At 39.9% G+C, this 13,591-nt stretch overlaps 2 protein-coding genes across 2 annotated transcripts; one reads left to right on the top strand and one right to left on the bottom strand.

The window, feature by feature from the left end:
- Window positions 1–750: 750 nt before the first annotated feature.
- paf1 (PAF1 homolog, Paf1/RNA polymerase II complex component) lies at window positions 751–9,230 on the top strand. Its single transcript, XM_028573667.1, has 14 exons — window positions 751–1,027; window positions 1,970–2,002; window positions 2,144–2,236; window positions 2,324–2,445; window positions 2,570–2,636; window positions 2,729–2,830; window positions 3,251–3,356; window positions 3,554–3,622; window positions 5,454–5,557; window positions 5,650–5,766; window positions 5,878–6,006; window positions 6,238–6,343; window positions 7,842–7,920; window positions 8,075–9,230. Exons 1-14 carry the CDS (start codon window positions 981–983, stop codon window positions 8,524–8,526), a joined length of 1,626 nt encoding a protein of 541 aa, XP_028429468.1. The 5' UTR covers window positions 751–980; the 3' UTR covers window positions 8,527–9,230.
- An 885-nt stretch (window positions 9,231–10,115) lies between these two features.
- On the bottom strand, window positions 10,116–12,087 carry gmfg (glia maturation factor, gamma). The gene is made up of 7 exons (XM_028572956.1): window positions 11,980–12,087; window positions 11,427–11,523; window positions 11,228–11,277; window positions 11,090–11,139; window positions 10,897–10,979; window positions 10,591–10,664; window positions 10,116–10,300 (listed from the first exon to the last, which is right to left on the bottom strand). Exons 1-7 carry the CDS (start codon window positions 11,980–11,982, stop codon window positions 10,229–10,231), a joined length of 429 nt encoding a protein of 142 aa, XP_028428757.1. The 5' UTR covers window positions 11,983–12,087; the 3' UTR covers window positions 10,116–10,228.
- Between the last annotated feature and the right edge of the window lie 1,504 nt (window positions 12,088–13,591).

Consider the following 13,591-nt stretch of genomic DNA (forward strand, 5'->3'; position numbering starts at 1 on the left):
AGATACAAGTCTGAACACTAAATGACGAGTTCATAATTTATATTTTTTTACACTCAGAAGTGTCACCTACAGTAAATAACTGCAAAAGGAACAATACTATTTGAGCTTAAAGGTTTATTATAAACCTTGGAAATACTTTGTCCACTTCAACCACATATTGTGCTCTTTATCTGTGGATAGATTTTGCTCAGTTGTCATATCCCGATATGAACTGCAAAAGCTCTATCTGCTGTTGAAGATCACATGATGGGACCGAAAGCCTTGGAAGTGGACCTTGTGTGTAAGATTTTTTTTCAGAAAGGCGCTCTGTGTGTGTGTGTGTGTGTGTGTGTGTGTGTGTGAGAGAGAGAGAGATAAAGAGAGAGACAGGAAAATAATACTGGAGAGTATATCCCATAGTAGGAAGCCTCTCTCAAAGCAATATGTCAATGTTATATTAAGTGAATGAACTGAAAGTGAAATTATACTTTTAAAATATACAGCTCTTTGCAAGCCTGTGAGAGTACATGGTCTGCCAATACATTTTTGTATTCCCTCTCTGTCAATTAAAGGGGTTGCTTTTGAACAAAACCAGCAGATTGAATTTTGGTCTCATTTTGTAACTGAGACGAAGACTGTCAATGTTGTTTTGTATCAATATGCTAGCTAAATAAATGGAAGTATTTTTAAGTGCAAGTTTTTGCTGCATATACATTTATACAGCCTTTATACATCGCATGCCAGGGCAGTAGGGGTCGCTCACAATAAAGCAATGAAAAAATCCTCCTCCGAGCTGAAGAGCTCGATACACTACCGGTTCATCATCATATCTTCCCGGGTTGGAAATAAAAATGCCGTACACATTTTGAATAAAGTTAGATTTAATAGTTGGATGTACTGTTACATGGTGAAAGATTTGGTTGGTCATCGGACGTATTTTTGTTGATAGTTTGTGCAAACAAATCACTTTGTTTTTAAGTTGTGAGCAGTTTGTCGTAAACATGGCTCCAACGATTCAGACTCAATCTCAACGAGAAGACGGCCACAGGTAACGTTAAATTAAACTTAAGGTTTTACAATGTTGTTAAAGTAGCTGGGCAATGTATGTTAAGTTATGTTAATGTTATTGAGTCATTGCGAAAGCAGCTACAAGTCGTCAACGTATTAGGTGGTTCGCTTGTCAGTTCTGTACAACATTAGCTAACAATGCTAGCTAGTTAGCCAGCTAACGTTAACTGTAGCTCAACTAAGCTAGCTTAGCGTCCAGATAACTTATGCTAACCCGCTTGCTAAGCTAACTTATTTAGTGGCAATTAACGAACTTAATTAGCTAGCTAAGTGAATTTGGTATATCAAGTCAGTTGTAGTGATTTATTGTAACCTTTTAGATGAAAGCCATTTGCTAACATTGTGTTAAGGTGTAACAGTCCTATGCTAACAGTAACGTGACGTTACTTGGCAACGTTAAAGCTATGCAGAACAGTAACGTTATTGGATTGCATTAACTAGCTAGCTAACGTTAAAGTATTAGCTATACAGCTACGTTAGCTAGGTACTAAGGTTATTTACCTAACATTAATACATGTCAACATCATAAGTTAACATCATTTTGAATTGGTTATTGTCAGTAACATTTACAATACATTCACTAACGTTACAAGAATAAGATCATGAGAAGTATTTAGAGACTTGACTTTAGGGTTGAATTCAGCCAGTAACGTAAATGAAGAGCATTCTCACAAAGGGAACAACGATACATGTGATGTTCTTCAGTGGTCTAACGTTAATACCTTTTTAGAAATAAGTGGTTTCCACAGTGGTATTGTAAAATGAAATAAAAAAACACCCATCTATCTACTCAAGCATAAGGAAATGTTGAAGAGTAAGTAAGGCAGGCAAAATCAATGTCCTTTCACTGAGAAATGTCTATGTCGCACTGTAGCATTAGTTTATGAGAGATAATCTGACAAATGTCTGTTTTCTCTTCCAGTAGGCCATCCTCTCATAGAACTGTCCCAGAGAGGTAAGTAGTTTTAGAACTTTTAAGTATTTACTGTTATGTACAGTCATTTTAAGTGTGCTTCTTTAAAAGTAGCACAAAGGTATGTAAAAGAGTCCGCGTAACCCAAACTGTGTATGGCCTGTACTTTTGTTCCCGTGACAGGTCAGGGGTGGTCTGTCGAGTGAAGTACTGCAACAGCCTGCCTGACATCCCCTTTGACCCCAAGTTCATCACATATCCATTTGATCAGCACAGGTAAACATCCAGCCTCTCTATGCATGGAGGACACAACACTGTGATGAACATTGGCACAGTTTGACATTTGTTTTTCTTTTGTGGCAGGTTTGTACAGTATAAAGCCACTTCTCTAGAGAAGCAACACAAGCATGAGCTCCTGACTGAGCCGGACCTCGGGGTCACCATTGATCTCATCAACCCAGACACCTACCGCATAGACCCCAGTAGTAAGTCTCCAGTAGTTGTTACATATGTCATATCCTATTCTTCTTTTTCTTTTTCTTTTTTTTCGAAAGACTACCGTGCTTTAGCAAATCTCTGTAGACTGAACCACTTTTTTTATATTTTCAGTACTGTTGGATCCCGCTGATGAAAAACTGTTGGAAGAAGACATCCAGGCTCCATCCAGCTCCAAGAGGTAAGGCTACTAAATAGGCAGCTTTATGTTGTTATAGATCCATGTGGAGTTATTATTTTTTTTTGTGTAAACATTTTATTCTTCCCTATAAGGTCACAGCAGCATGCCAAAGTGGTCCCGTGGATGAGAAAGACGGAATATATTTCTACAGAGTTCAACAGATACGGCGTTTCCAACGAGAAAGTGGAAGTCAAGTAAGTTGGCTAAATGTGTTCACTTTTCTTACAGCCCATTTCCAAAGGGGCATCACCAATGAACGCCGCTAAAATGCCTCTGGGTGCAATTGGATAGTCCTTCAACCAATCAGACCAACAATCCGGGTGACATAGCATCGACAGTGGCATCAATAGGTTGCTGCGCTTCGGTGGCCGTCATGTTGAATGTAAACAAAAAGCTGCTCGCCGTTGTGTATCGTCATCGGTTGTAATTGGTGCCTCGGTTTGTAAAAATTAGAAATGGGCTTGAATGGGCTCTTGGCCAGACTGATTTGCAGAGCAAATCTCAAATTTGTCGGAAGTCAGTCAGGGCTTTGCCAGGCTAACGCAATTATCTAACGGCATATGGTTTTGTGTGTGTGTGTGTGTGTGTATAACCAAGACATGTTTTGTGTTTAGGATCGGTGTATCTGTCAAACAGCAGTTTACAGAAGAAGAAATCTACAAGGACAGAGACAGCCAGATTTCTGCTATTGAGAAAACCTTTGAGGATGCACAGAAATCGGTGAGTTGGTGAATTAATTGTTTAACAGCCTTTTATATTATTATATTTCAAGCCACATAAAGAGTCAAATGGACAGTACAGTTGTTCTAGTAGTTCTCTTCAGCTATTGCTGTGGAGCTGCTCTGTGCAGTAGAGGACTGTTTCTAATGGGGAGTTGTCTTTGGGCTGTGGTTTGTAAACTTGTTGTTTCTCTCCAGATTTCACAGCACTACAGTAAACCCAGAGTTACTCCTGTGGAGGTTCTACCCGTGTTCCCCGACTTCAAGGTGAGCTATAATTTCACTCAAGTTTATTGACCTTTTAGAGTAGGGATGGGTATTCGATTACATTTTCTTCGTCAATCGTCGGGAGAATTAACGATCGACTATTGATTAATCATTAATATTTTCATATTAAAATTCATTATTTATTTAACTTTTTATAAATTAAAAATGCAATGAAAATACAAAAATACAGCGTGTTTTTCCTCTATGAGATTTAATCACAAGAACTACTTGTGGCAGTTAAACTGGAGGTTATAGATATAGATATAGATTATAGATGCGGTGCGGTGCTCTGAAGCAGCAGAACCTGCAGCTGCGAGCCGGCGTTCTTAAACAGAGACCCTCGTTTGTTCCAAAATAATAAATAAAAAGAATCATGTTAAATAATAACTTAACCAAAAACATAATACTTAGATCTGACAGGTTTTGTCAAAATGTAACTCAAAACTATCTAAGGCACGGAAAAAGCCTAATAAAAAATAACCAGTAGGCTAACTCAGATACAACTTCTGCACCAGTCTACTGATGTGTGTAGAGAAAGATAAGCATGGTGACGTGATGTGGGGTCAGACACGACCACTACCTGGTGACCTTCAGTCCAGCCGCCGAAAACAGCCGCGTTGCCGGTGTTGTGCCGAAAAAAGACTGCCTGCCAAATCGACTGCCCCCAACTCAGGACAGCAACGTCTGACAATCACACAATTTGTTATACTTGCATGTTATGAGGTCTACTAAAAGTCCCGAAAAGTTTGTCTTTTTCAGCCTTTGCAATCCTGAGTTATGGGGGTGCAGTCCTTTTTTGGCAAGGGTAGCCTATATGGGACCTGCCGAAATGTGACTGCCCCCCCTAACTCAGGACAGCAACGTCTGACAATCCCACAATTGGCTTCTGTATGTTTTTCAAACTTTTCAGGACTTTTAGTAGACCTCAGTCACATTTATTACATTTACATTATTAGGCCTACATTTTATATACAGAACACACACACAAAGAGACGCACGGGTCTGCTCCAGAGCTCCGTGAGTTTGAGCCTGAACCATGTAGACTGTTAACGTCACGGCAACACGGGAACTTAAACTTTGTGTTGCTTAAAACAACTAGGCTAATGACATTCGGGGCTACAATAAAAAACATTTGGGGCTGAAGCCCTTCAAAAGTGACCTGGTTAATATTGGTGCACATAACTATTTAGACTGACCAACATTGCCCTCTAGCGGCGTGCAGTCGTATTTCGGCAGGCAGTCTTTTTTTTGGCACAACACCGCCACCGACATAACCAGGCTCGGATGCACTTTGTTTAGTGGTAGGCTACGTCATTTGAGTCGTGGCCGTGTTGTACTTATATGCGGCGTCTCCGTGTTTGCAGTGAACTAAGTAGTTTTTTTTTTTTTTAATCAATGTGGTCCCAGGCCACGTTTCACCTTGTCCTCTTCATAATTACTTTTGAAATCAAAACGGAAACTCGCAGCCAGGTAACGGAGTATGGCAAATATTGCCCCCGGGTGGTAAAATGTTTAATTGCTGCCACACCGCTTCAAGACTCGCACTACGCAATGCAACCAGCATAAGTTTAATCGATAACAAATTAACGTGATCGACGAAATTCTTAATAATCAATTATCGATCGTCGAGTAATCATGCCCATCCCTAGTTTAGAGTCTGTATTATTTCAAATGACATGCCACATGCACTGTAGTAGGAGAAGTGCAGGGAGGGATAAAGACTTAAACACTTTGCTATAAGTTTGTCAGTTTAAGATACTTTAACTGACAAACTGGCACTTTACAGATTTATGTAATAATATTTTGTGTGTATGTTTTTCTCTTTCTCCAGATGTGGATCAACCCATGTGCTCAGGTCATCTTTGACTCTGATCCTGCACCTAAAGACATATCGGGACCAGCGGGAGTGGAAATGATGTCTCAGGCCATGATCAGGTATCTGCAAAATATCGGTTGCGTAGATGAGTGTTTAAACGGTAAACATTTTGCATAAACACTAATTCACATGTCATGTCTCTTCAATACAGAGGTATGATGGATGAGGAGGGAAATCAGTTTGTGGCCTACTTCCTGCCCCATGAAGAAACCATTCGCAAGCGCAAGAGAGACTGCGATGAGGGGATGGATTATATGCCTGAGGATCTGTACGTAAAACAATATTACATTACGAAAATCACGCATTGAAAAATCACCTAGTTGCTTTGCTTTGCTTGTATACCCGGAAGTAGTAATGCATTTTGTTTTCTGTGTTTCAGGTATGATTACAAGATAGCCAGGGAGTACAACTGGAATGTCAAGAACAAAGCCAGCAAGGGCTATGAAGAGAACTACTTCTTCATCTTCAGGGATGGAGATGGTGTTTACTACAATGAGCTCGAGACAAGGTAACCGATTGTTGTTGCGCCTCAACATGAATAAAGGGAGATGTGCTTTGTACAGGAATAATTGCAGCTGGTGTGCTTTTATCAAGCTCAAGTGTAAATTGTTAAACTTGTAGAAAGTTTGATGTAAATTGGTGATGCGCAAAACAAACCGCACCACCATCCATGATCCATGGGGCTTTCATTGGAATCTGTTTGCCCTTGTCCTCTGATGGCCTTTCTTCTGCCCCGCAGGGTGCGTTTGAGCAAGAGGAGAGCCAAGGCTGGAGCACAGTCAACCACAAACGCTGTGCTGGTGTGTAAGCACAGAGACATGAACGAGAAGGAACTCGAAGCCCAGGTGAGTGTACATTTTACTTTTCCTCTTTTTTTCTTTTTTTTTTCTTCTTCTTCATGTTAGACTGAACATGTTTTACTTTTCTTTGAGGCATTTGCACCACTTATTGGACACCACTTGTTATCATTATTTTCTTTTTTTTAACTAATTCCATACCTCCATATGTATTTTAAAACCACAGACGTTTAGGAAATTATATTTATCATCGAATACAGATGTAATATTGATTACGTTCAGTTAGGAATTCAACATTATATATACATGCATGGTTTTATTTCAGTTAGCCTAATAGCTGGTTTGATTTGCACTGAGAGATGATCTTGAGATGAAAAGAACCCCATGCCAATCTCTAGGTATGGTGAAGGGTATGTGATGATGTGGGGGGGCTATTTTAATTCCAAAGGCCAAGGGAACTTTATCAGGATGCATAGTATCCTGGATCCATGAAATAACTGGCCTTTAAAAATAAAAATCTGCCTGCCTCTATGGGAATTTAACATAGGGGTGTACTTACTTATGCCCCCTGTATTTTAAGGAAGAACATTTATTTATTTATGACACATTATTCATTCACAAAGAAAATTGGTGTCCTTAAAGGTTGGATGTTTACAATCTTTTAATAATGGCATTAAGATCCATCTTTTATTCCTCTTTTTAAGCCTGGTTCAGACGGCAGGATAATTAGGCCGATTTTAGCCCCCGATTAACCCCTCCCGACAATCCTAAGGATGCTCCGATTATTGTAAAATAATCTGATCAGATATTCCTGCCGTGTGTGGTGTGTTAAGACTGCTCTCGTCTGCTTGGAAGGACGTCGGGACCGCTCCGATCTCAAATCGGGGATATCCAACATGTTGGATTTTTTTGGCCCGATTTCTCCTCGTGTGTGGTGTCCCCCGGGGGGACAAACGAGCACGCAGCCTGTGTAAAATAAATAAAGTCGATGGGCATAACTCCATCCACAACTGCAGTCCACCAACGAATATATGAACGTTTATTTCAACGGTAATTAATCTGTGTAATACATAAGGACATTTCTATGAGAAAAAACTAATCACCTCCATATCATGATGTAGCAAGTATAGTCCATGCTAGCGTTGTCTTCTTTGACCATCGCCTTTTCTTTTGATAACGTTTTTTTTCGGTTAAAAACAAACTACAAACTATCGCCACTGCATATCTGCAATCTCGAGGGATTTTGCGAGATTTCCCGTCTGACCTGGGAATGCTCGGGAGTCAAATCGGTTCGTGTGTGATGTGTTGATTTTGCGTGTGCTGCGCACCACCAAAACTGTACGACCCGTGATTTTTCATCGCCGTGTGGGGGTCTCTCAGGATTGGAAAATTGGCCGACAATTTTAAAATCGTCCCGTGTGAAGCAGGCTTTAGTCAACTTTAGCATGGGTGTATTACTTATGCTGAGCACCGTATACAGCTTTGGTTCTTGAACAGTAGTAGTGTACTGATGACTCATTCCCTTTTTTTTTATTGTGATTCTCAGGAAGCTCGTAAAGCTCAGCTGGAGAACCATGAGCCAGAAGATGAAGAGGAAGACATGGATAAGGACTTGCAGGACTCGGGTCAGTTTTCTTTTATTTTCTACCGGTGTAATTCTCATCATTATTTTTTTTTACTTATTTGGCTACCTGCTGCAACGGAGTAGTAGTGTTGCGTCGACGACAGTTTTTAATTCTTTTCTATTTCTGTGTGCGATATTTGAATTGTTTCCTCCAGGTGACGAGAAAGAGAAGGGCAGCGGCAGTGAGGCCGAGAACTCTGGCAGTGAATCTGAGAGGGAAGATGAAGAGCGGGAGCCAAGGGGAGAGGAGGACGAAGAGGATGAGGACCGAGAGAAGCGGAGGAGGAAGGCGAGCGGCAGCGGAAGTGAGAGCGGCGAGGAGAGGACGAGGGAAATGCGAGACGAGGAAGAGATCTTCGGCAGCGACGACGACAGCGACGACAACGAGGAGAACGAGGAGAACGAGAACAACAAGAACTCGGCCAGGAGCAGCGGCGAGGAGGGCAGCGGGAGCGACGACGACGGAGGGAACCGAGGAGGCAGCAGGAGTCGCAGCGCCTCTCCGGCACACAGCGACCGCAGCAGTGAGCACTCGGAGACCCGGGCTCACAGCGGGAGTGGAAGCGAGAGAGGCTCGGATTCCAGTGATGCCAGTGACAGTGAATAAGACCGGTGGTCCGGAAGGCGGCAAGGTGACGGCCACCTTTTCTTACCTCTGCGTTCAGCTGTCACTGACCCTAATGTTAGCGCAGTCTGGGGATGTAGTTTCTTCTGATTACGAATAGGGTTGGGCATCGTTTTTGGATTTAAACCATTCTGATTCTGATTCTTTTGAGGGGTGGAGTTGAAACGGGTCACATGCCTATTTTCACAAATAAGAGGCCCGTTTTATTTTGAATCAGTGGCGGGTTGCAGTTTTACAGCGCTTTTTGAAACGTAAAATAAAGCCACACTAGAGCGCTAGTTCTTACTGCGCTCCAAGGCCACACCACAAGCACCTGGCCACTTCGGAAACCCAAACTTGCGAATATAAAATTGGGAAGCGATGATCGGATTTGAAACCAAATCCTCTAACCGATTCCAATAAAGAAACGATTGTACTGGAGTCGTGATTTCTGAACCGATTCCAAGTAGGAATCTGTTCTCGATGCCCAATCCTACTTCCAAATGGAGATGCTCGTTGGTTTTGGACCGGGGGAATTCTCTTCAATCCAGTTTTTAATTGTAGATTTGTCTCGCACTCTGTTTTTTGTCTGTCAGATATTCCGTACAGGATCATGTAAAAATGTCTTTGTTTTCTCTGCTTTTGATTTGTCATTGTGTTAAGGCTTTGAAACTGATAATAAAATGCAGGTGACATTTTGTAAGAAACGGTTGTTGTTTTTCCCTCATTAATGGATTTAACTCATTTTCACTAAGGGCCACACTGGAAAAAGAGAATAACATCAAGGGCCAGAAATGTTAAGTTTGTTGACATGCTTTTATTTAGTTGAAAAAAGTAAAATATTTTTTACTGTATTGTAGGGTTGCACGATTTTGGAAAACAATCGAATTGCAATTTTCTTTTTTCTTTTTCACCAATATTGCAATTGCGATTTAATATGCGATTATTTTTTAAGCTCTTTGTCTTCTGTATTATTCAACAAAGACGAGCAATAAATGCTTTCTCTGCGGAGTGCAAACTAATTTGCTCTTGCGAGTCACGTGACCAAATCGCAGCCTTTTGCGACTAGGAAATCGTGTTTTAACATCGCGATATTATTGCAATTGCGATGAATCGTTCAGCCCTATTGTATTGTATGTCTCATGTAGCCTATTTGGTCCACATAAAACCCTAAAACAATTCAGCAAAAAAAGTTCCTTAGCCATCATAGAATTTAGCAAAACCATGCATTCTGTAGGCTGTAGGCTCTGTGGAAACATCTAAGTCTCAAATTGTGCTTTGTGTGTGGCGTAATTGCAGTTTGAAAAACAGTGGCGCACAACTACTCGGGCCAAAATTGATTGTGAATCTAAATTGAAATGCGGGCCGGATCAAAATATGCAAGTGGCCGGATTTGGCCCGCCGGCCTCGAGTTTGACACCTGTGCTCTAAAGTAATCTTATAAATGTAACCACTCATTACTGTCTGTGCTCTATTTAAAAAGTGTGAAATAATGGATTTGTTTAGTTAATGCTCAGTACATAATATTGTTGGTCAAAATAGTTGTTCATGTCTAAAATGATTGATTTAATGCAAAACTAACAAATCAGAACTTCCTTTCCAACAGTACACCATTTAATAGCTATAACATGGACAACAATTGGAAAATTCAAATCCACGGTCACGTTTCACAAAGAAAAAGTCAGATAGTATTGAAGATGCATATTTAACGGAAAAACGCCAGCTGGTTCTTCAGCCATTCTTCTGTCAAGTCATCAGCATTCCTTGTTTCAAAGACCTCAAGAAGCAAAGCACAAAGTGTCACAATCCAAATGTCAATAAATATAACATAAACGTGAAGAAATCAGAGATATTAACTCATCAATAATTAAGCTAGCTGCTAACTAATGGGGTAGAAGAATCCAAACAAACACATGGCACATCTAAAAGTAGGAATGACCTGCTGGATACGTTGCCAATCAACTTTAAGATAATTAGGCTTTGGTCTACATTTAATAATTGTCCCATCTTGATCAAAATACCACTGCGGTTGTGATAAACTACAAGTCATCATTTTGAGATAATTACCTTTGTGAGCTCTGCAGCTTGGACCAGTTGATTCTTGCTGCCTGCATACATCATCTGTTGCTCCGGCTTACATCCTGTTCAAATGAAATGTGACTTTTTTTTCCCCCCAGGGGATTCTGTAGTTTGAGCAGTCAAGCATTCCTCAGAAAAAATCCATTTAATCTTCATCGCTACAATACGTTTTAATAAAGTGGATTTCAGACAAGAGGAGACATCTCTTCATTCGGCAGTTAAGTTATTCTATTAAGCCGAACGTTAGTTTAACGAGAAAGATAACTTTTGATTTAAGTTACTGTAACGACTTACCCATTGGACTGGAGAATATGAAACACAGAGGGTAAGACACCCTTCCATCAGCATGGACATATTTGTAGCTGTAGACAATGAATGTGCACTACCGTCAAGGAATTAAAACACTTTTTCAGAGCAACAACACCCATAATTTTCCGTGTGAATTTAAGGATTTTGCTACATCCATAAGACAGGTTATGAAGGATATCTGGGTTGCCGCTCTGGAAGTTCATTTCTCAACTCATCCAGTGAGATGTCCTAAAAGACAAAAATGATACTGAGTGACTTTAAACGCAGGCTGAACACCACCCCCAAAAAAAAAAAACAATTACAAAATTTGACTTGCCTCATATTCCTCCTCAAGGATAACAAGCTGTTTCACCATGTCTATTTTCACTAAAAAATTTAAACAATTATTTAGGCTTTTGGTTCTCTTTTATGTTGATGCACTGATATTTGTATAGGATATGAATTTGTGCTGATCAACTTACGAATGGACATAATGAAAGGAACTATAACATTTACCGTTAGTATTTGGTACTTACTTAGTATGGCAGCATTGTTGGTCTCTTTCCGAAATCTAAACTTACTCAGTTTAGCTTTCAGACTTTCATCCACTTCACACACAACCAGAGAGCTTGACTGCAAAATGGGGCAACAAAAAAAAAAAAAAAAAAAAAATATATATATCACTTGAAATGTGTCAGTCTAAGAAATGTTAAAATATCTCCTGATGCTGCTGTGCTTCTGAAAAAAAGAAGGTATGTGGATTGGTCTACAGGCCACAAAAAGGGGTAAGAGACATCTGCTCGGTCTGTTCAGATGTTAAGGTCTCTATCCATCTTGCATGGAGGCATTAAACATTCATAACACTATTCTGACATATTGAGGGCAGGAAATGTTTTTGATGCAACATTGCCAGAATGTTGTTTCCTGTGTGAAAGAGAGCGGGGGATGGTCGACTTGTGTTGCAATGGTAAAGTCAAAAAAAAAAAAATATATATATATATACACAAATACGCATGAGTGACAGTTCACATCCAGTACATTTCAACAGAAAAGCTAAATCTTTCAAGCAATTGCATCAGTTTCACCTACCATTATCAAAGGATCCTTTTCTGCCTCCTTGTCTTCAGGGTGACACCGCCTTGTTGAAACAGACAAACTTGCGACAAACTGAAAGCTCCTCTCAGGCTGTCAAGATCCCTGTTTAAGATGGTAAAGGGGAGGGCAGACACTCAGCTAGAGGATGCAGTAGTGCTGCTTCCTCTTTTCAACAACACAAGATGACACCAGTGTGTGTCAGCTCAGCCGCGTGCTGTATAAAACAAACACTCTGACCGTCTTTTAATGCCTATGTAAAAAGAAAAATATCCTATCCTATGATATAAATCTCAGTATGACGAGACACTGTTCAATGCATCCATACATTTTGAAGTTGAAGAAGTTCAATTTGACCATTTGTTGTCACCATTTGTTGACGTGTGATTGGGTTCCTTTCACTTCCCATTACCATACAGGAATGGCCACAGAAACTTGCAGAACTCGAAAGTTTCCTCAGATCCTTTGACCTAACAATACCACAATAGAATACATTTACAATTTGAATGTGAGTAAAAGTATAGGAATGTATGCAGTAAAATGTAATCTACTTAAACATCAAATGGACATAGAAACTTGCAGAACCCGAAAGTCTCCTCAGATCCTTTGAACTAACAATACCACAATAGATCCTTTGAACTAACAATACCACAATAGAATACATTTACAATTTGAATGCAAGTAAAAGTATGGGAATGTATGCAGTTCAATGTAATCTACTTAAACATCAAAAGTAAAATGTCTCCATTACAAAAAAAAGATGACTGTCACAGTATTACATTACTATTACTGCTCTCCACTGGTGGAAGCTTCAGGCATGTTGCAGCCCCACCCCGATCAGTGATGTCACAGCAGGTCCTTGGCCATTTACCTGTGTGTGTGTGTGTGTGTGTGTGTGTGTGTGTGTGCGCTGTGGTGTGTTGTGTTCTGCCACTGACAGCTGAAAGCAAACACCTGCTGTGACAATGGATTGTGACCCAAAGACACAGCCTATGCTTTCAACCCATTCAGACTAATGCAACAGCAGTTTTCTATTCTATGTCATTTGGTGTTGTATAACCACCATCCACGTTATGGAGATATTTATCTTAATCCTAAATCCTTTTATGGTCTTTTCTATTTATAATTTGAAACTATGGATATGTCTGAAATTACTCTTGTACATATTTACTTTTCCCTACATAATAAGCACTCAATTGTTTATAATGTTGCTGAAACAGACTATTCCAAAAAAATTACTAGATTAGCAGAAAATGAGCTGGCACATATGTTAATCCATTAAGCATTTATCAAGAGGTGTGGCTGTAGCTCAAGTGCTCGGCCATTAATTGAAGAGTTGGTGATTGAGGATTTGCTGTTTTATATTGTAAATTAAATCTATTTAGGTTTGAGTAAAACAAAACAGGCAATTCGAAAACATATATCTATAAATATATACTATAAATAAGACGAATGTCTTCTGGTTATCATGGTTTTTATTTTTCCCATACGATCATGCCCATAGTGCCTACTTTTATTACAAGAAAGTATTCCTGTGTTCAGTCAGTTTATGAACATGGAATATAGCTCAGAGATTATGCCTAATGGTGTTTACCATATAGCGTGTTTA

Source organism: Perca flavescens, chromosome 3, assembly GCF_004354835.1.
Source record: "Perca flavescens isolate YP-PL-M2 chromosome 3, PFLA_1.0, whole genome shotgun sequence".
In the NCBI taxonomy this organism is placed as follows: domain Eukaryota; kingdom Metazoa; phylum Chordata; class Actinopteri; order Perciformes; family Percidae; genus Perca; species Perca flavescens.